The sequence below is a fragment of the Babylonia areolata genome, chromosome 13 (genome assembly GCF_041734735.1).
Source record: "Babylonia areolata isolate BAREFJ2019XMU chromosome 13, ASM4173473v1, whole genome shotgun sequence".
Lineage (NCBI taxonomy): Eukaryota > Metazoa > Mollusca > Gastropoda > Neogastropoda > Buccinidae > Babylonia > Babylonia areolata.
The window spans coordinates 22549349-22571811 of record NC_134888.1 but is presented as its reverse complement, the minus strand read 5'-3'; the positions used below and the strand labels follow the sequence as shown (position 1 = coordinate 22571811).

The 22463-nt window shown below is 40.6% G+C and overlaps 1 protein-coding gene and 1 long non-coding RNA gene across 2 annotated transcripts in view; both read right to left on the bottom strand.

The window, feature by feature from the left end:
* Positions 1-5680: 5680 nt before the first annotated feature.
* The window catches only part of LOC143289151 (uncharacterized), a 67957-nt gene continuing 51174 nt past the window's right edge, over positions 5681-22463 (bottom strand). Inside the window, exons 3-6 of the mRNA XM_076598048.1 lie at positions 19810-19991; positions 10603-10711; positions 8363-8501; positions 5681-5865 (exon numbers count right to left, since the gene is read on the bottom strand). Of these exons, the coding sequence (XP_076454163.1) occupies positions 5831-5865; positions 8363-8501; positions 10603-10711; positions 19810-19991 (465 nt within the window). The 3' untranslated portion in view covers positions 5681-5830. The remainder of the gene's footprint in view (positions 5866-8362; positions 8502-10602; positions 10712-19809; positions 19992-22463) is intronic.
* On the bottom strand, positions 13739-16419 carry LOC143288881 (uncharacterized). Its single transcript, XR_013056147.1, has 3 exons — positions 15469-16419; positions 14719-14875; positions 13739-14114 (listed from the first exon to the last, which is right to left on the bottom strand). It is a non-coding gene; the product is annotated as an uncharacterized LOC143288881 (long non-coding RNA).

The window sequence follows — 22463 nt, the reverse complement described above, 5'->3', positions numbered from 1 at the left end:
CTCACCACAGAGTGCTCTTTGATGATGAAGTGACATGTTGTTTAATGATTGCTCACCTGTACCCCACCATGTGGGGCAATAACTTATACATGATTACAGCTGTCAGTCTCTGTATCCCCCACACTCACACCCACACTCATACCCATACACGTATGCACGCGCGCGCACACACACACACACAAACACATGCACATAAACACAATCTGCGTTTGCTAGCGCGTACACACACACACACACACACACATTGAGCTAGATGCTCAGCCAAACGCTTTATTGTCACCCTGTTTCCATTACAATACCACCAACTGAATACTTTCACGTTTGAAATTGAGCGTTGTAATCAGATGCAAGTATATACAAAGGAAAATTACAAAACGTTTCTTTTTCTTCGAGAAAAAGACGTTTGAAAACGTTTGCGTATATTTTGATAAAACAGAACAAACCAAAAAAAAAACAAAAAACTACAAAATACTGAGCCAGTACAGATATATAATTGTAATAGTGTGCTGCATGAAATGCGATGTGAAAAAAAACAACAACAAACATAAAAATCTGAAAGCTTCTGCAGTCTAGAATGTTACATCTCCACCTTTACCCTCTGTGTAGAATCATTGGGGTGTCGCACTGAAGAACTAGTTATCAACCAGATCATGTTCCTTCAGCTCCATCGGTGGTGTGTCAAAACCTGTGTCTCTCTCTAACACTCAGACATCAGCTTGTGTGGAGGAGGAGAAGGAGAAGGAGAAAGGCTGGCATGTTTAACTGCCTTCAGGAGTCGAACTGTGGCCGCCGCAGTTGAAACACAGTCTGTGGTATATCGTTTCTGTAGTTTGTCCTTTGACAGGAATTATCACTGCGTTTCTCCGCCTTCCGTTTAGACAATATTACTAATAATGATAATGATAATCGCTTCACTACAGAATCCTGTAAACAAAAACAAAAAAAACAACTAATGCATCATATCTGCAGTTTTCGTTCCTACGAATTTCAACTAAAGCAATAAATAAATGGATCTTACTTTCTTTTTTCGCAGATTCTTCCTTCTGTCTTGAAACTGATCTGGATAAGAAATGCATGAAAATGGAGGTGTTTGATCGACTTGTGATCAGTATTGAAATATTGATAAGTATTGGTGCTGCATTGCTGGTACAAATTGCTCTGTTGGTATAAGTATTGCACAGTTGATAAATATTGCACTCTTGCACTGCACTATTGGTAAGTATTGCAATACTGGTTGGTATTGTTGAACCACTGCTACGTATAACACGACTGTTCAAAATCAGCACACTCTTGATATGAATATTGCTTCTTGTTTTTCGCTTTCTTCTTCTCATTGGGCATCAGCAGAAAATGAATCACAGAGAACTGTTTCCATTATCACATAACCGTCAAAAATTTATCATACCTTTTTCGTCCTTCACGTATGTGTAATTCATTGAGCTGATTTCGATTGAAAGGTCAATATGAATCATTGAAATCATTATTGATTTTGACTGTCGGCAGGAGTATAACTGACTAGAAAAACGCTATGATTCGTATCCGAGAAATATCCGCTAATAATGAACACCAACGGGATCGGACTTGAAAAATCTCGTAATATTTTTGTGGTTATCCGCTATGGAAGAACCGTAAGAACTGGAAGGCTAAAGCTCATTTTTTGTTAGGATAAATCTTTTTCTCTTTTTTTTTTTTTTTTTAGATAAAATAAAAAGTATGACGTTCACACTTTCTTTCTATCAGTACCTCCCGTGTTTGCACAAGCTTTGGTTCACTCTGATTTCATTGCTTTGCGGTTTTAAGTTGGTTTTTTTTTGTTTTTTTTAAATGTTCATGAAACCCGTTTATCGAGGGATGTCTCTGAATATAAACAGTAGTATTGAACTAAATAGATAAATGAATAAATAGATAATTAATACATAAATAAAAACATAAACAGATCCAACAAAAGGTTAGGCAATGACATTAATCGGTTATCCATTTCTGTCTTTCTTGTAGACGAGTTGCCTTTTTTTTCTTTTTTAACCGCAAGTATACCTCTCTTTTTTTTTCTTTCTTTCTCTCTCTTCTTTCTGAATATTGGTGAATAAGGACATGCAGTTAATGCGTATCGGAAATTTAGTGTAGTCTGTAAGACTGAGTTCAAATTAAATTATATTGGTACTATTTTTGAACAATTTTGGCTGTTCGTGAATCAACCATAGATAGGTCTAGGTGAAGAAAGAAACAATATATATATATATATATATATATATATATATATATATATATATATATGTCCTGACTGAGGATTCCTGACAAAGAAGGGTCAAAACATATGTGCTACCAAGAGGACAACGGAAAAAAAATATTACAATAAGTCAACGAATCAATGAATATAAATATGAAAAATTTTAAATTTTTAAAAACAAAAAAACAAAACAAAAAGAAAACAAAAACAAACAGTCAATACAGCTTGCTTTGTGAAAGTTTAACGGCGTTACCGTGATTTTTTTCAAAAATCAAAAAGATCTTAAAATAAAAAAAAAAAAAAAAAAAAAAACACACACACACAAACAAACGTGTATGTAAGCATGAGGTAAAACTGGGTAATTATTCATCTCTTTGAGACATCCAGCAGGCAGCAAACGACGACGGGTATGAACATGGGGGATACAAACAGTTAACAAATTGGAATAAATGTTGGTTACATGACTTATCCGTGCACAAGTACACGTCAGCTTAAGCACTGTGCAAATAGATGAATGGTAACAACAACAACAATAATAATAAGAATAATAATAATAACATATATATATATATATATATATATTTATATATATTGTCCGTGCACGTGTACACGTCAGCTTAAGCAATGTGCAAACAGATCAATGATAATAATAATAACAACACTTATATAATTATGTGTGTGTGTGTGTGTGTTTGTGTGTGTGTGTAAAGAATAAAACGAACACCTTAACGTTTGAAAAAAGAGAGAGATGGGAGGGGTGGATATCATACTTTATATAATTATCCTTTAACTTCAAATCCTGAGCCCAACACCAAGACAAAATTTTACTATAATTATAACTTAAAACGATACTTCCGTGAAACATTTGAAAATCTGTCTTTAAAAAGAAGCATACACATTGGTAATCAAATAATTTCAGCCTCAAATGTGTTTTTTTTTAAAATTCTGGCTGCTTTTTTTTTCTTTTAATCCGATACTGAACCGTTCGTTCTGAGAAAAAATAAATAAATAAATAAACGCTGTAAGATGGTCCTGCATTTGTAATTCCAGAAAGAAACAGAGGGAAAACAATAGAAGGATGAAAGTTCGGTTTTGTTTTTAATTAAAAAAAAAAAATTAAATAAAAAAAAAAGACACCAAGAAAACAACAGAGAACGGAAACAATGATAAAGACGTAAGAGAGAGAGAGAGAGAGGGGAGTAAAGGGGGCTGGGGGGGCACAGATAGACAGAGACAGAGAGAAAGAGAGTGGGCAACTATTATGGCTCTATTATATGTACAACATGAAAACCAAATCATTACAACCCGAACCAAACCAAACCCGCGAACAATAAAAAAAACACTAAAAAAAAAAAAAAAAAAAAAGAAAAGAAAGAAAAAAAGTCACCCAAAGGCCTAAAAAAATGCAACAAAGTTAGGCACAAACAGAATAAACAATGTGGTTTTCGCTTACTTTTTTTTCTTTTTTTAACAAATAAAAATCAACCCTCAAAACACACCTCAGACCAATACATTTTTCTTGTAAAAGGATATATGCTTCTATGATGATAATAATACTACTACTAATAATAATAATGATTTTGATACATGATGCAGCTTTAACATTCCACCCATTAGGGAAAACAAACAATCAAATATCCAAACAACAACAGAAGTTGTATATACCGCTATGTACAAACGAACATGCCCTGACTGGCCTTAGATATCTATGACACCACGATGTGGAGTCCTGGGTTTCAGTGGTTAAAGTCTCTCAAAACACAGATCTTCATTTCTGTTTCCCAAATCTGCAAATCCCAAAGTTCACTGCAGCAACAATAATAATAATGAAAAGAAGAAGACGGAGAAGACGAAGAATTAGAAGAAGAAGAAGAAGAATGTGTATGTGTGTATATATCGGAAGTGCGTGTATACACATACATATATCGTGTGTTTGTGTGTGTGTGTGTTCGTCTGTCCGTGCATGAATGCTTGGTATTATGATTGCGTGGAGGATAACGGTTGTTCTAGTTCACTGTGTGGTTGGGGTGACTATGTTGTTCGCATGGGATGGTTTGGGGGATTTTTACATGTGGTTGTTTGTTTGTTTTTGTATAAAATGTTTCTTTTCTGTTATAATTTTACTCGTGTGAAATGCCTTGAGCATTATTATATTTTAATGAAAGGCCCAACAGAAATAAACTGTTATCATTGCTATCCTCCTCTTCCTCCTCCTCCTCATTATTATTATTATTATTATTATTATTATTATTATCATAATCATATTAGAAATAATTTTCTTTTAACCTGCGTGTTCCCCTGATTGGTAAGTCATTAATAATTGTGCCATCATTGATCAAAAACATTTCGGACATTTAATTAAAGGAGCCCTCAACGCATTTTTTTTTAAACCACAGGTCTTGGCCTAGGTGTATATTAAAACAGGTTCTAATATGTTATTGTATTCACAAGGTGACGGAGACCTTTAGTGCGGTTTTGTGCAACGTTGGCAAAACTGACTGATTGCGTGTTGATATATTTGAAGTTGTTTGGATTCGTGCAACACTGGTGAAGAAGATACTTTTCAACAAAGAATATGCTTTCTAAATTTGAAAAAAAAAAAGAAAAAAGAATCATTTAAACCTTGTCAGTTTTTAATCAACTGCTCCCCATCCTTGATATTTTTCTTTTCTGTTTGCGTTTGTAAAACAAATACAGTCTACCTTAAAACAAAACAAAATATAAATGCAGTCAGCACTTATCAATTAAACAAAACAAAATATAAATGCAGTCAGCACTTATCAATTAAACAAAACAAAATAGAAATGCAGTTAGCACTTATCAATTAAACAAAACAAAATAGAAATGCAGTTAGCACTTATCAATTAAACAAAACAAAATATAAATGCAGTCAGCACTTATCAATTAAACAAAACAAAATAGAAATGCAGTTAGCACTTATCAATTAAACAAAACAAAATATAAATGCAGTTAGCACTTATCAATTAAACAAAACAAAATAGAAATGCAGTTAGCACTTATCAATTAAACAAAACAAAATATAAATGCAGTCAGCACTTATCAGTTAAACGATCCAGTCATCAAGATCCCAAAAAGTCACGACTATGCAGGAAAGCTTTAAGGAGTACTCATATCCCCACTATTTTTTTTTTTTTCTTTTTGTTGTTGTTAATCCCGACTTACTGAAATTGGGTAGTAGGCAGGTAGGTATTTACCCTGACTTAATCAAAGAACACCAAGTTGCAGTCAGTGAAGAAAAGTGTGATGAGGAAAAAGAAAAAGAGAAAAAAAAAATGGTGCTAGGCTGTGCCCTCGTCACTCAAAATACCGGGTGTGGTGGTGGTGGTGGTGGTGGTGAAGGTGGTGGTGGTGGTGGTGAAGGTGGGAAGAACGCCGCCCACTGAAGGAGAGGAGACACCCCCCCCCCCCTCAAATCTCCCCCCCGCCCCCCCCCCCGCCCACAAAAAAAAGAGATGGGGAACGGAGTGGGAGAGAAAGAGAGAGAAGATGGGTGATCATTATACTGTTGTTGGTGTTGTTACTGTTGCTGTTGTTACTGTTGTTGTTGTTGTCCTTGGTGGGGCGTGGTCACGGCCCTGCCAATCACTCCTGACTGGGGGGACAGGGATCCGTCCGGACTGAAAAGTACAAGGGAAGACAAGAAGAATTTACTCATTTAAAAAAACAAAACAAAACAAAAAAAAAAAAAAACCCCAGCAATATTCGAGTGGTGTTTTAGCATTTACTCATGTAAACACACACACACACACACACACACACAGACATATATATATATATATATATAATCTGAATTTTCGCTGCCACCCGGTCACAGACTACACTTATAACAGGTGACGTAATGTCATTTATCACGTCATCTTTCTTACCCTTACATGACGTCTTCAACTACGTAAATATATCATGTTCTAAATATTCCTTCAATTGTCTATGTATACATCTCTCTTTCTCACTCTCACTCTCTCTCTCTCACTGAATCTCAGTGACCGTGTGCAACCACCACTACGACAAAAACCAGATGGTTAACTCCACGAATCAGAGTTCACAATGAAAACCCATGGATGTCGCTTCTCGCGTTCAGTCCAACAATATATATATATATATAAATTTTTTTCCGGGGGGGGGGGGGGGGGGGGGGGGCGAGGGGGGGGGTCGTCAACGTTACACACGACTCTTACTAACATATGTACAGTAGTATTCTTGACGAGTTCGCTTTTCACTTCTTTTTTTTTTTTAATATAGAAATATTATATTTCTGTGTCTTATTCATACGACATGCATTGTTAAGTGCTCTTAAAGCGACAGAGTATGTGCTAGAAACATGCACAGTAGTAGGAGTAGTAGTAGTAGTGGGAGGAGGAGGAGCAGTAGCAGGAGTAGTAGCAGTAGTGGCAGCAGCAGCGGTAGTAGTATAGTAATAGTGTTTGTATTATTGTTATTATTATTATTGTTACCATCATTGTTAGTAGTAGACGTAGTAGTAGTGGTAGTAGTAGAATCATTATAATTTTCATTATTATTCGTATTATCATATTGCTATCATATCACAATTAGCAGCAGTAGTTGTAGTAGTAGTAGTAGCAGCAGCAGAAACAGTAGCAACAGTAGTAGCAGAAACAGTAGCAGCAGCAGCAGAAACAGCAGTAGCAGTAGTAGCAGCAGAAACAGTAACAGCAGAAACAGTAGCAATAACAGCAGTAGTAGCAGCATAAACAGTAGCAGTAGTAGCAGCAGAAACAGTAGTAGCAGCAAAACAGTAGCAGTAGTAGCAGCAGAAACAGTAGCAGCAGCAGAAACAGTAGCAGTAGTAACAGCAGAAACAGTAGCAATAGCAGCAGTAGTAGCAGCAGAAACAGTAGTAGCAGCAGAAACAACAGCAGTAGGAGCAGCAGAAACAGTAGCAGCAGCAGCAGCAGAAACAGTAGCAATAACAGCAGCAGCAGAAACATCACAAAAAACAGTAGCAGCAGAAACAGCAGTAGTAGTAGTAGTAACAGCAGAAACAGTAGCAATAACAGCAGTAGTAGCAGCAGAAACAGTAGCAGTAGCAGAAACAGTAGTAGCAGCAAAACAGTAGCAGCAGACACAGTAGCAGTAGGAGCAGCAGAAACAGTAGCAGCAGAAACAGTAGCAATAGCAGCAGCAGAAACAGTAGCAATAGCAGCAGCAGAAACAGTAGCAGTAGGAGCAGTAGCAGCAGCAGAAACAGTAGCAGTAGTAGCAGCAGAAACAGTAGCAGCAGAAACAGTAGCAGCAGCAGAAACAGTAGCAGCAGCAGAAACAGTAGCAATAGCAGCAGCAGAAACAGTAGCAGTAGGAGCAGTAGTAGCAGCAAAACAGTAGCAGCAGACACAGTAGCAGTAGGAGCAGCAGAAACAGTAGCAGCAGAAACAGTAGCAATAGCAGCAGCAGAAACAGTAGCAGCAGAAACAGTAGCAGTAGGAGCAGTAGCAGCAGCAGAAACAGTAGCAGCAGCAGAAACAGTAGCAGTAGTAGCAGCAGAAACAGCAGCAGTAGTAGCAGCAGCAGCAGAAACAGCAGCAGTAGTAGCAGCAGAAACAGCAGCAGTAGTAGCAGCAGCAGCAAAAACAGTAGCAGTAGTAGCAACAGAAACAGCAGCAGTAGTAGCAGCAGACACAGTAGCAGCAGGAGCAGCAGCAGCAGAAACAGTAGCAGTAGCAGCAGCAGAAACAGTAGCAGTAGCAGCAACAGAAACAGCAGCAGTAGTAGCAGCAGACACAGTAGCAGCAGCAGCAGCAGAAACAGTAGCAGTAGTAGTACTCTTAACAACGGCATTCTACCTCACAGCTACCTGGCTGCTGTAACTCCCTTGGGCCAGCACTGCACGAGACCAATGCAGGAAAAAAAAAAAAAAAAAAAAAAAAAAAAACCATGGCGAAAACAGATGAAGAATTGTTGATTCAATTTGTTGAACAAAGCTTTGTTTTCATGCTTCCGGAATCCGTAAACAGTTCAGTTTAGAATATTGCCAATTTGTACCAAGCAAGACTAAACGAAATTAGAATAGTGTGTTGGTACGAGAACACTCGAAAGTAATCACGGTACGGGTTGACTCGTACCTGGAACAGAATGAGTTAACTGATTAAAGCAACTCACGCAAGCGAGCGCACTTGAACTGGGTTAAGAGGAGTCGGTTCCGGCGTTCAAAGAACAGCCTCATGTACGTAGTGGCACGTCCCCGTCTTGGGTTGCGGGTAGTTCTCGGATAGTGGTGGCCAGCGCAGCGGCAGTTTATCTGCAACAACAACAACAACAGAAGTCATGACAGAAAGCGCAATGATCTGTAAAACAACAACAACAACAGCCAGAAGTCATGACAGAAAGCGAAATGATCTGTAAAACAACAACAGCCAGAAGTCATGACAGAAAGCGGCGCACGTAAACGAAAGAACGCACGGCAAAGAAAGGGGTTGTCCCTGGCAAAAATTCTGTAGAATTATCCACTTCGATAGAAAAAACAAATATAACTGCTAGCAGAAAAAAGCACAAAGAAAAGAAAGAAAAAAAAGCAAAAAAAAAAGCGCGGTGCTCTCAGTGTCGCTTGCGACGCGCTCTCCCAAGGGAGAGCAGCCGGAATTTCACACACACAGAAATCTATTGTGACAAAAATAAACGAACAATACAAATAATACAAGAATGACAGAGGGACACCAAAAATATGTTGTATTTGTATTTCTTTTTTAACACAACAGATTTCTCTGTGTGAAATTCGGGCTGCTCTCACCAGGGAGAGCGCGTCGCTATACTACAGCGCCACCCATATTTTTGCTTTTTTTTTCCTGCGTGCAGTTTTATGTGTTTTTCCTATCGAAGTGAATTTTTTCTACAGAATTTTGCCAGGAACAACTCTTTTGTTGCCGTGGGTTCTTTTACGTGCGCTAAGTGCATGCTGCACATGGGACCTCGGTTTATCGTCTCATCCGAATGACTAGCGTCCAGACCACCACTCAAAGTCTAGTGGAGGGGGAGAAAATATCGACGACTGAGCCGTGATTCGAACCAGTGCGCTCAGATTCTCTCGCTTCCTAGGCGGACGTGTTACCTCTAGGCCATCACTCCACTGACTGATCTGAAACGCGTCAGCAGCAGAATGGTCAAGACAGCTTATCTACCAAGACAAGTGTCCGTAAGGGTCGAATCTGCTCTCCTAAGAAATAAAAACATGACTAGAAAAAAATCCAGCTGAGTGTATAGTAATTCGGGTGAGACGATAAACCGACCCAGCTGTACCGTCCGTGTGAAGCACGCTCTTGGCGCACTGAAAATGGGCTTTTCTGCTGTGTAAAAACACTATAATTTATATTATCGTTACTATTACAGTGTATCATACAATATATATTTTCGTCATCATCATCATTATCATGATGAAAACACGGGTGACACACTCGTCCTGTATCTGAACAGCATCCCCCCCCCGATTTTGGTGTGATTTGGTTTTGGGTGCATGTTTGTTGTGGAGAAGCTGTTTGCCGTGTGCGTGTGGCAGGGTGCTGGTGAGCGTCCGTGTGTGTGTGTGTGTGTGTGTGCGTGTGCGCGCGTGCCTCAGTGCGTGCTGCAGGGTGTGACGTTTTCTGGAGTGCGCCATGGGTGGTGGGTGGGTGGTTTCCATTGTTCAGTTGCGTGAGTGTTTTCTGGCACGTGCTTCCGTGTGTGTGGGGTCTGGGGGAAGGTGCGGGTGGAGAGGGGTATTGATGGGGAGACGGGGAAGTGAGGAACGAAATGTAAAACGCTTTGAGCAGTATTTCTGGAGAAACGCGCTATATAAATGTCCATTAGCAGTAGTAGTAGTAGTACCTGTACCCTCGCAGATTCCTGGTACTGCTGGCCACTTCCTTGAACACTGTGTAACTGTCATTATCATGTTGATTCTTTTTGCGCCTGTCCCCAGCCCTCTAGAGATCGAACTGTAAGCGCTTGTCACTTGAACAACAGGCTGCCTACCTGGACTGAGCCGACTAAGAGCTGCCAATGGGCGCTAATCATTCGTTTCCTGTGTCATTCAATCTGGCTTTAGTCACGTACGCACGCGCACGCACACACACACACACACTCGGACAAATATGTAACCTTTTACATGCAAGACCATTAATTTTGTTTGTTTGTTTGTTTGTTTTTACCCCGCCAAATAGGCAGGCACACTCTGTTTTCGGGGGTGTGCATGCCAGTCCAGGTATGTTCTTGTTTCCATAACCCACCGAACGCCGACATAGATAACAGGATCTTTTAACGTGCGTATTTGATCTTCTGCATGCATATACACAACGAATTGGGCGTGTGTGTGTGTGTGTGTGGGGGGGGGGACTTCTTCAGGCACAAGCAGGTGTGCACAGACTCACCCTGTAGTATCTGTACCCTCGTGACCGGGTGTTGCTGACCAGTTCCTTGGCAGGTCTCGTTCTGGTCCGGCAGGCTTCCAGGATACAGGCAGGTTCACACATGTACTGGCTGAAACACGGCACCAGACATCCAGCACCCGATTCACACTGTCCCTTCAAGGAACAACAACAACAACAACAAAATGTACCCCTTCCCTCCATCCCACCCATCCAAGGATTCAAGGGGCTCTTTCATTATAAAGGTTAAAGATTAAAAAGTCCCATAGTATTTTACGGCTGTCGGGGGCGGTAACTTCAGTATTTACTGTATCTGGGGCTTGGCGTAGAAAGGCGAATCCCAGCCCTGTCCTTTCGCCGTTTTAACTCTCTCCATACGAACGGCGAAAGAGACGACATTAACAGCGTTTCATCCCAATTACCATCATCAAAATATTGCAAGCGGAACGCTCTTATACTGAAGAGGTGAATGTTGACAAAGAATACCACAATTCTGACGACGGAAGCTAAAGATTGGGTCATTCAGACACCCACTGGACATCCGAGGGGTCTGTGTAGAGGAGAAGAGAGGACTGGCCGTACTGAGTGAGTTAACTTTCCCCATCCGAGGTAAGGTACCTGTATACCCCATTCATACCTGGGTGGAGTGAGCAAATTGGGAGTAAAGTGCATTTCCCCCAGTTTAGATTTATGGGCTAGAGATCTATTCGTTTCTATCGTTTTTTGTTTCTGGATTTGTTTTTTGTTTTTCCCCCTTTCTTTTTGTGTCGTCGCTTTTCTTTTCTCATTTTCTGCATGCCTTGCTGGTTTAAAAAGTCCATTCGCAATACATTACTATTCACTTTCTTCTGCGCGATCCTGTAATATAAAATAATACCGTTTGCCTTCTTACGCACGATTCCAAAAATAAAAGTCTCTCCGTAACATTGCAGCATTCACTTTAGAATAATAATAATTATTATTATATCTATATAGCGCTGAATCTTGTGCAGAGATAAATCAAAGCGCTTTCGCACCAGTCATTCACACGCATGCATAAATCTATAACTGGAAAAACTGAAGACAAGGAAGAGACAGTGAAGGAAGGCTATTTTGGGAAGAGGTGGGTTTTAAGACCAGACTTGAAAGAGCTGAGTGCGGAGACCTGACGAAGAGAAAGAGGGAGTTCATTACAATTGCAAAGTCCAGAGACAGAGAAAGAACGGCGGCCAACAGTCGAGTGTTTGAATCTGGGTATGTGTAAACAGAGTGGATCCGAAGCCGATCGCAGAGAGCGAGGTGAAGTGTAGAGGTAAAGGCAGCCACAGAGATAGGAAGGGGCAGATTTGTGAATACATTTGTAACATAGAGTGCATCTTCTCTTTCGCGTCACAAATTCAAGTCTGCTTATAACACAGTATCATTCCATTTCACCTTAGTTGTTTAACACGCGGATATTCATGACTGATATCAGGACTGATACACCATCCTCTAGTCAAGTTTAACTCTTTCACGACCATCAGGACAGTGAATTCACAGCCGTTGTCTCCAAAGCTCAGCACAGGAAGGCGGGGCCCATTCCTCTCCGTCCGCCACTTCTTCCTTCTCCAACTGAAGTCAGGTAGCCACCCATTCTTCTTCTGCGTTCGTGGGCTGCAACTCCCACGTTCACTCATATGCACACGAGTGGGCTTTTACGTGTATGACCGTTTTTACCCCGCCATGTAGGCAGCCATACTCCGTTTTCGGGGGTGTGCATGCTGGGTATGTTCTTGTTTCCATAACCCACCGAACGCTGACATGGATAACGGGATCTTTAACGTGCGTATTTGATCTTCTGCTTGCATATACACACGAAGGAGGTTCAGGCACTAGCAGGTCTGCACATATGTTGACCTGGGAGATCGTAAAAATCTCCACCCTTCACCCACCAGGCGCCGTCACCGTGATTCGAACCCGGGACCCTCAGATTGACAGTCCAACGCTTTAACCACTTGGCTATTGCGCCCGTCAGCCACCCTGGGTGGAGTGGTTGAACCCGGAGCAAAGTGCCTTTCCCATCACCATGCCAAAACGTGGCCTTGAGGCTTGACTTCTGGTGAACACACGGGATCAAAAGTCCTACGCCTGACAGATTCTGCTAAGGGTTGCCTCCATTCTAACCATTTCCAAACCAATCTCTGGACACTCACTCCAAGGTGCAGAGAGGATATCTGTAGTAGAGTACCAATAACATAAGCATCTTCTAAACAGTGTATTTTTGAGAAAAGATCTACTATATAGAGCAATTAGGTTGTTTTTTTTTCGTTGCTTCGCTACATGCCACAGGGTGAATGGACAGTAAGAAGTAAGAAATTGAGTGAGTGAATAAGTAAGTACGTAGATTTGTAGAACAACTGAGCATCTGAGCAATCCCTGTAAGGTAAGATTTTTTTTTTTTTTTTTTTTTTTTTTTGTACTTGCGCGATTCGACATCTTAGAGCGTTTTATTTTAAGCGAAGAGAGTTATGATACAGTGCCATATGTGACCCTCCACCACGAAATGAGTCGCTTTGCACCAGAGGTCGATTTTTAGTTATTGGTATAGCATAAATCTGCAATAAATGACCTTTACAGCGAAAAAAAAAGTTTGTAAATCGGATGATTCTGTGAAAAGTTATTGTGATTTGAAGTTCTAAAGTCGCGAAAGTAACGAACTGAGAAATCAAGGCCGAAAAGTTTTGGAACATGTTCATAGCAACCACATACTTCTAAGCAAGATATGTTCATGAAATTTGGCACACACATACTTAGTGGCAATATCCACAATTGCACAAAGTTTGAAAGAAAAATATTGAGTTTATTTGATTTATTCAAATAAGAATTTTCTAATTTTTTTGGAAAGAATTGCAACTGAAGTATTAGTATACTTACTTTTTAATCAGCTAAACATGACTAAAAACCTTCCAGTTTTAAGATCAGTTTTGTTGTGGTGTTGTTTGTGGTCCAATTACTATGAAACTTTTGCTCTGTATAGTATGTGTACTAAAATTTATGCCAGATTAGAGGTAAAAAATGCTAAATCATGATGCCGAATCATGTAATTGTAATTCAATGTGCTCACTGGCTTAGTGTGCTTGTGATATTACCATAATCCATACAACAAGCACAATAACAAAAAAGATCCACACAACAAAACTGCTCATACAAAAGGTACAAGTTCATGTGTGTTTTATCCCAGCATAGCATCAAATGAAATACATTTCATAATCCAAATGAACACTTCAAACACTTCATCTGCAAAGAAAACCTACTTGTCAAACCCATACTTCACACAATAAAGACACACAACCTCATCAAACAAACACTCAATCTGCTAAAAAAAAAAAATAATAATAAAAATAAATAAATAAAAATGTGCAGATATGTGGCACAGGTAATCAATTCTTGTGGTACAAAGTGTCATCAGGGTGGATGGTGTTGATATTGAACCTTCTTCCTCCACTCTTTTTTCTCCACCGGTGGTGTCAGTATGTTCCAAAAATGCATGGTTTATCCTGAAACAGTTTGTTATGTAATACTTCTTTATCTCTTTTCATTTCCTTTGTTTTGAATTATTTTCTATATGTTCTAAAGTTTATTCATCAATGCTAATAATATTAGATTAAATATCAACAGTAATTTCAGTTTTGTACATTTACATCACAGCTTTCATTCTTTACACAGGACTTTACAAAATGCTTTACTTTTAGTTCTATGTATTTTATCAGAAAATAAAAAAAGAATACACTTATGATATATATATATATATATATATATATATATATATATATATATATATATATATCATAATATAATCAGACAAAGCAGTTTACTGATAATAAAAGTATGAAATAGTGATTATTAATGCTGTATCACTATGAGTATCAGTGTGCATATCAGTGTGCATGTGCATGACATGCTGCAATCCATTAAGTTACTTTATGCATAGTGGCATGTCAAGCACATGCACACTTATATCATTTATGTAAATGTCTGTGCAAAAGTTTACAATTCCATACATGTACATCCAGACAAAGTTTGTAAAAAGAAACTAAGTTTGCACACTTCATGGTAAATTTATACTATAAATCATAGTACATTAACAGTTGACTCACTCACTCATAGATTGTTCACCAGCAGACAGTTCTTTAGTTGACAGTGTAGTTAGTTTGGTGGTGTTGCCTCTCCTTCTGATGACATGACTTGCCAGCAGTGATATCAGAATTATTCATTGGTGTACAGGCAGGCATATAAAGTACCATCATATCTTTCAGGGCTGAAAAAGAAATTGAACTATTAGTAATACTCTTAGTATTTACTGTTGACACAAGTCTATATCTATTTAAAACAACACACACACACACACACACACACACACACACACACACACACACACACACACACACCAACCTGACACACATTCACATAAAATATCCATTGAAGCAAATTCTGTGAAACTGAAAACTGTTCATAATGTCATGCCCCTGAACCTCCCCTTGCTCAGTTAAATGGTTAAACTGTGAAGGGAGAGTGTGTGAGTGAGTGTGTGTGTGTGTGTGTGTGTGTGTGTGAGTATGTGACTCACTGTGTGACACACATTGTGTATGTGTGTGTGTGTGTGTGTGTGTGTGTGTGTGTGTGTGTGTGTGTGTGTGTGAGAGATCTTTTAATTTACATTCTGTTAATTTCCTCAGATTCACTTTATTCTTTTAATCATTTTTATTCCACATGTCAAACAGTGAATTCCTGTTCCAATGTAAGACAATAAATCAGTCTTGAGTCAATCATTGTTAAATAAATTATTATCAAATGATTATACCATCATTACATTTCAGTATTTGTCAATGTGGGTAAAATACGAAAGCTTACCTTCAGACACTTCAGCTATATCCAGTCCCCCAGTCACTTTGCTTGCATATTCCTTGTGTGAGCTGTGAGAAACCCAGTTCTATCACTTCAGTGCAGCAAGTCAGTTTCACTTGTTTCCATGTCAGTCGCAACACTGATGGCACCTGGTGCATGTGATTTCGGCAATTACAGGCGAAGCTTTCCAATCTTTCTGTATATAGTGCAAATGTTGATTCGTCATCTACATCAAAATTAATATTATTGTTGATGAAAACTGAACGACAATCCTGCGTCGTCTGCTTTCGAAATCAGCGTTGCCTTCGTGTTCACTGAGATCGATTTCATGAACGGTCAGTTCCATCAATGAAGTACTGGGTTAGAAACTCACAAATGTCGTCTTCTTCACTGAATGGCAAAATGTGTGCAACGCAAGTGTATCTTGTCAGGAAATCGCCAAGTCACTCTTGAAAACGTGCTTCCGAACCCTGCGACCATGTTTATTTGAGCTAGCGTGCTGAATGGCTGGTTTCGTCACGTGGCCTCTCTCGGCCAATGACAGAGGGGATTTTCCTTCATAGTGACGCATTGTTTACGTAGTGTATCCTTATTTTGAAAGCGACGATTCGCTCGTAGTTAAAAAATCAACCAATGAGAAGGACATAGATTGAAAGAGACGGACTTGACCTTTAAAACAATGTATGATTCGACCGGTCGATTCCAAGAGATGACGGAGGGCAAGCTTGTCAAAGTTGATCGATTTCGCGAAGTGATAGGCGATCAGAATGACGGGTTAGGCATTTTAAGCACACTTTTAAGGCAAAAGAAGACACAGTTATGCCTAGATACTTCAATATGAGATAAAAGAAAGCCTAAAGTTTACTATGAAGTCAAAATCTGAAAATCGACAACCTGACCCCCACCCGCCTAAAATCGCCGCTAGCGGGAAAGTTGGTCAGGGACAAAGCGACTCATTCCGTGATGGAGGGTCACATATGACGCTTGAACAATGGCTTCAAGAAATATGTACAGTAAGAAACAATTTCTTTGAGTATGATGAGATTTAAGATAAAATGAACGATTTATGGATGTGTGCACACTTGCAACGTTATAAAACGGCATCAGGACCATTACACACACAAAAAATGTGTTTTATGTCGAAAACAGTACTGCAGCTAACTTCTGTGATTGAATACTTTATTCTGTATAAAATGATTTGTTGAATGCGAGCATAATTACAACTTTATGTACACGATCGATGGCTTATTACTATACAACACGAACTGACCCTAAACAACATAAAAAAAAAAAAAAAAGAAAGAAAAAAAAAAAGAAAGGAAAAAAAAAGAAGCAAAACAAAAAAACTGTCGATTGCTATCGCTGACTGAACTGCACAACCACGCACGATAGTGTAACAACATTGTAACGTCAAAAAAAAATATATATAAAAAACAAACAAACAAACAAACAAAAACAACAACAACAACAAAACCGTCACGCTTTACACAGCTTCGCTGATAACACGAACTAATCTGCGCCATCATTCCTATACCACTTATCACGTGAATTTTGTCTCAACGTGGACAAACCCACCACTGACTTCTGTAAATATCCCCTCAACCGAGTATTCCGAATGACGGCGCGCGAGGATATCGTGTTGACAGCCTGCAGAACACGCCGTAATCTCCATCATCTCGGTCATCTCACTCACTCGTTCCCTCGACCGCTGGGGTCGTTGGGGGGACATGAGGAAGATGTCATAGCTCGCCACGCCGTTCTGTTGGCAGCTGTCGTGAGGAGATCTGGCATCGTCATTTTGGTCCATTCCTTGACGTTGTCGGACCAGCTCTTTCTCTGCCGCCCCCGTCTGCGCCCTCCCTCTACAGTCCCTTTGCCCAAGGAAACTCTACCTCCTCTCCCTTGTCTTTCCATCAGCAATTATTATACAACGAAGGCAAAACATAATCCTCGCAATTTGCCTGCTTGCCGACTGGAAGAGATACATGATCACTGTATGATCCTCCAGTTTCTTCTCGGAGAAGGCGTTCTGGCGTTGGGACTGTGTTCGCGTTACATGGTACACACGCTGCACGTCGTCTTGGTGAATCACAAGGCAATTTGTGTGTGTGTCTGTGTCTGTGTGTGTGTGTGTGTGTGTGTGTGTGTGTGTGTGTGTAAGTGTGTGTGTGTGTGTGTGTGTGTGTGTGTGTGTGTGTGTGTGAAGACGTACACTCACTTTACGATTATTTTGATTTTTTTTTTTAAAAGATGAAAGAAACACCAACCCCACCCTGTAATCATCACCTACCCAAGAACATGAATAAAATAAAGCAAGCAAGGCAGCAAGAAGCCAGCCAGGAACTGACCCGTCTTCATCGTTGCTCCCCCCACCACCTCCACCGTCCTTTAACATACATAAGTATAAACATTTGTTATAATTGGACGTTTGTTATAGCTGTTGCAGTTGTTTGATGTTAGCGTTTCCTTCTATATTGTGCCTATGTCTCCCCTTTTAATGTCTTATTTTTTCCAGTGCTCTGTATCTTTCCCCACCACACACACACACACACACACATACGCGCACACACACATACACACACATCATTCATCACCCTCTGCCCAATACCGTTCCCACCACCACGCTCCGCCCTCCACCACCCCCCACCCCCTAATATCACTTCAAGTGGAAGACGTTAACTCTCTCCATACGAATGGCGAAAGAGACGACGTTAACAGCGTTTCACCCCAATTACCATAATCAAAATATTGCAAGCGGAAGGCTCTTATACTGAAGAGGTGAATGTTGACAAAGATACCACAATTCTGACGACGGAAGCTAAAGGTTGGGTCATTCAGACACCCACTGGACATCCGAGGCGTATGTGTAGAGGAGAAGAGAGGACTGGCCGTACTGAGTGAGTTAAACTGAAGACTACTACATAAGTATAGTAACCAAGAAGCAACCCAGTCAGCTTCCAACTAACCCCTGTTTGTCGTGTCCTTTCCCCCAAAATTAATAGATTTGTATTTATATTTGTATTTCTTTTTATCACAACAGATTTCTCTGTGTGAAATTCGGGCTACTCTCCCTAGGGAGAGCGCGTCGCTACATTACAGTGCCACCCAATTTTTTTTTTTTCCCCTGCGTGCAGTTTTATTTGTTTTTCCTATCGAAGTGGGTTTTTGCCTGGAACAACCCTTTTGTTGCCGTGGGTTCTTTTACGTGCGCTAAGTGTATGCTGCACACGGGACCTCAGTTTATCGTCTCATCCGAATGACTAGCGTTCAGACCACCACTCAAGGTCTAGTGGAGGGGGAGAAAATATGGGCGGCTGACCAGTGATTCGAACCAGCGCGCTCAGATTCTCTCGCTTCTTTGTCGGACGTGTTACCTCTTGGCCATCACTCCACCGTATGAATCAATGAATCAACACACACATAAATAAGTACAATGTAAGAAGAAGGAAGCAAGCAAGCAAACAATTAACAGACCATCCCCCCCACCCCCACCACCACCCCATATTAACTCTTTCCATACGAACGGCGAAAGAGACGACGTTAACAGCGTTTCACCCCAATTACCATCATCAAAATATTGCAAGCGAAAGGCTCTTATACTAAAGACGTGAATGCTGACAAAGAATACCACAATTCTGACGACGGAAGCTAAAGGTTGGGTCATTCAGACACCCATTGGACACCCGAGGGGTCTGTGCAGAGGAGAAGAGAGGACTGGCCGTACTGAGTGAGTTAAAAAGGAAAAAGCTAGCAATCCAGCCAGTATGCCTAATACATTCTAACTGCCACTAACTGCCCATAGACAAGGCACTCTCCACGACAATTCTAGTCCACATTGTCGGGGACAGCAGTTAGCACTCTGCTGCCGCTGCTGTCCTATGATGGGTCTTCCTCGTCGTCGGACACGACTGACTGTCAAGCATACATAAAACTTACGCATGATAGTTAGTCGTGTCCGACTATGACCATCAGAACAGCAGAGGAGGCAACTTCTGTCCCGACTATCTCGGCTAGAATCTGATAAAAGTGGAGAGAGAGTGTCTTGCCCAAGTTACATCCCCACTCTCTCGGCCAAGAGGGTTTTATGGGACAGTCGGTACTGGGGTGGTTCCTAAAGGCCATCTAGCCCCCCAAGGCTGCAGCCCGAAGAGCCAGTGCAATCTTGCCTCCTAGTTTGAGAGGAATACTCCTTCACAAAAGACTAAGCTGTAAATGATTTCCCTGCATTGCAATGGAGAATACTGCTCTCACTTTGCTGTTGGCCCAACTGTAAACTTATGTGATATAAACTGAGTGTTGGGCTTCCTGTATATATATATATATACATACATGATAATTACAACTGACCTGTGCTTGACGCTGCCATGGAGGGCATGGGCGGGGTTGCCGATGGGGCACTGACCATTTCTAGGGCAGCGACAGTTGAGCATGACGCGATGCTCACGGCAGCGCGTGCCGTTCTGCCAGTCCCTCACCGTGTTCCACACGTCCGCGCACACTGCTCTCACTGGGCACTGCCTTGAGCTCCTCTGTCAACAACACAGAGAGGGGAAAAAAATTAAAAGAGGGTTGGGGGGGGGGGGGGGGGGGGCGGGGGGGGGGTGGAGGTTTCATCGTCAGGTTTTCATCATCAAAGGAGGCGTCACTGCGTTCGGACAAATTCGTAATTATCCTACTGCACCGCATCTGCTGGGCATGATGCCTGTTTGACCGTAGCTGCGTGAACCCACGCGTTTTGTCAAGCCTTGACTGTATGCATGCACACACACACACACACACACACGCACGCACACACACACATAAGCATACATTGTGTATGTTAAAAAATGCTATACTCAATTGAATATAAAACAGTAAGTCTAATAAAAATACACATAGCAATAACAGGCGGTGGGGAGGGGGTATGCAAGAGAGAGAGAGGACAACACTTTTGTTGCCATGGGTTTTCGTCCTTTTTCAATGCTCCAAATGCGCGCTGCACGTGGGACTTCGCTTTGTCGTCCTATCTGAATGACTAAATGCTCACCTTGGTTTTCCAGTCAAACTTGGGGGAAAAGGGCAAGAGTGGGAACCGAACCCATTTCCTCACGGACAGTGTATTCTGCCACCTTACTCAACACAGAGAACACAGAAATGGTGTTGGAGGCGGGTGGGTGGGGAGTGGGGGGAGGGGAGGGGGTAGTCCCAAAATCTTAGCCATGAACACTAGGATCTTAAGGGCACCAGCCAAATCTGTCGTTAACTCCACCTCGTAGCTCTGAGAAATGGTCCCAGAATGCTCACTGCAAGGAATCAGACTAGAATGCACGAACTGGATGACGAACTATTCAGAGGATGTTTACTGCAAGAGAGCGAGACGGAACGTACGAGAGGATAAAATATTTTTGTTAAATTCCTCCACAGCCTTTTCAGCCATCGGGGCAGCGATTTCGCATCCGCTGTGTTTAGGACTCGACATGGGAAGGCGGGGCCCAATCCTCTCCTTCCGCCGCTTTTGATCTCCTCCCAACCGAAGACGAGGTTCTCATTCACGTACACCTTGGTGGAGGCTGGGAACGACGACGTATTTCAAGACCACTGGCTCGGAACGAGACGGAACGCACAGGACACCAAAACATCCAAAGGGTGTTTAATAATAATAATAATGGTATTTATTTCGCGCAGACTCTTGTGCAGAGACAAATCAAAGCGCTTTCGCACCAGTCATTCAGACGCATGCATAACTCTGAAACTGGAAGAAACTGAAGACAACGTAGAGGCAGAGAAGGGAGGCTATTTTGGCAAGAGGTGGGGTTTTAAGGCCAGACTTGAAAGAGCCGAGTGTGGAGACTTGACGAAGCGAAAGAGGAAGTTCATTCCAATTGCAAGGTCCAGAGACAGAGAAAGAATGGCGGCCAACAGTCAAGTGTTTGAATCTGGGTATGCGTAAACAGAATGGATACGAAGCCGATCGTAGTTTAATACACAGAACAACACTCATGCACTGGATAAAAAAATACTGTAAGAAGTTTTAAATCACCGAACGAAACTAAATGCATACGACGAAATGTGAAAAATAAATATTCAAAAAATAAAGAAAACAAGAAAGGCAAGACCTTCAAGACTCACTTGTGATACACTTTAAAAAAATCCAAGGTTTTATGTATTGAGTATAATGCATTTACTGTTATATTTATATTTTTTTTGTATTCTCTAAACTTGGCACTTTGATCTGATATTCGACCCAACAAAGGATCTGTCATTATTATCATTTTTTGTTCAAACAGGAACTTCTTTCGCTAAGCATGGAAGTTTTATTTATTGCAAACGTTTTGGTGTAGATAGCAGAACAAGGGAAATTACTCTGCTGGGGAACTTAGTTTGCTTTAAACTGATCTTTCTCATCTTAAACATTACATTTTGAAATTATACTCAATACATAAAAAGCTTGGATTTTTTTTTAAAGTGCATCACAAGTGAGTCTTGAAGGCCTTGCCTCTCTTGTTTCAAAATGTAATGTTTAAGATGAGAAAGATCAGTTTAAAGCAAATTAACTCCACTAGCATTACAGAGTAATTTCCCCTTTTTACTATCTGCACCAAAACGTTTGCAAAATAAATAAAAATTCCATGCTTAGCAAAAGAAGTTCCTGTTTGAACAAAAAATGATAATAATGACTGCTCTAGCTGTTGGGTCAGAATATCAGATCAAAGTGCCAAGTTTAGAAAATACAAAAAATATAAATATAACAGTAAATGCAGTTTGCATATAATTAGGCTTCATTCTTTATTTTTTTTTGTGCCAATCCCAAAAGCGCAATATTGTTTTAAACAAGACGACTATTTTTATGCCAAATTTGGTGTCAACTGACAAAGTAGTTGCAGAGAAAATGTCAATGTTAAAGTTTACCACGGACACACACACACACAGACAACCGAACACCGGGTTAAAACATAGACTCACTTTGTTTACACAAGTGAGTCAAAAACAAACTTTTGCTGCATAGATTAGGGTAGGTATGC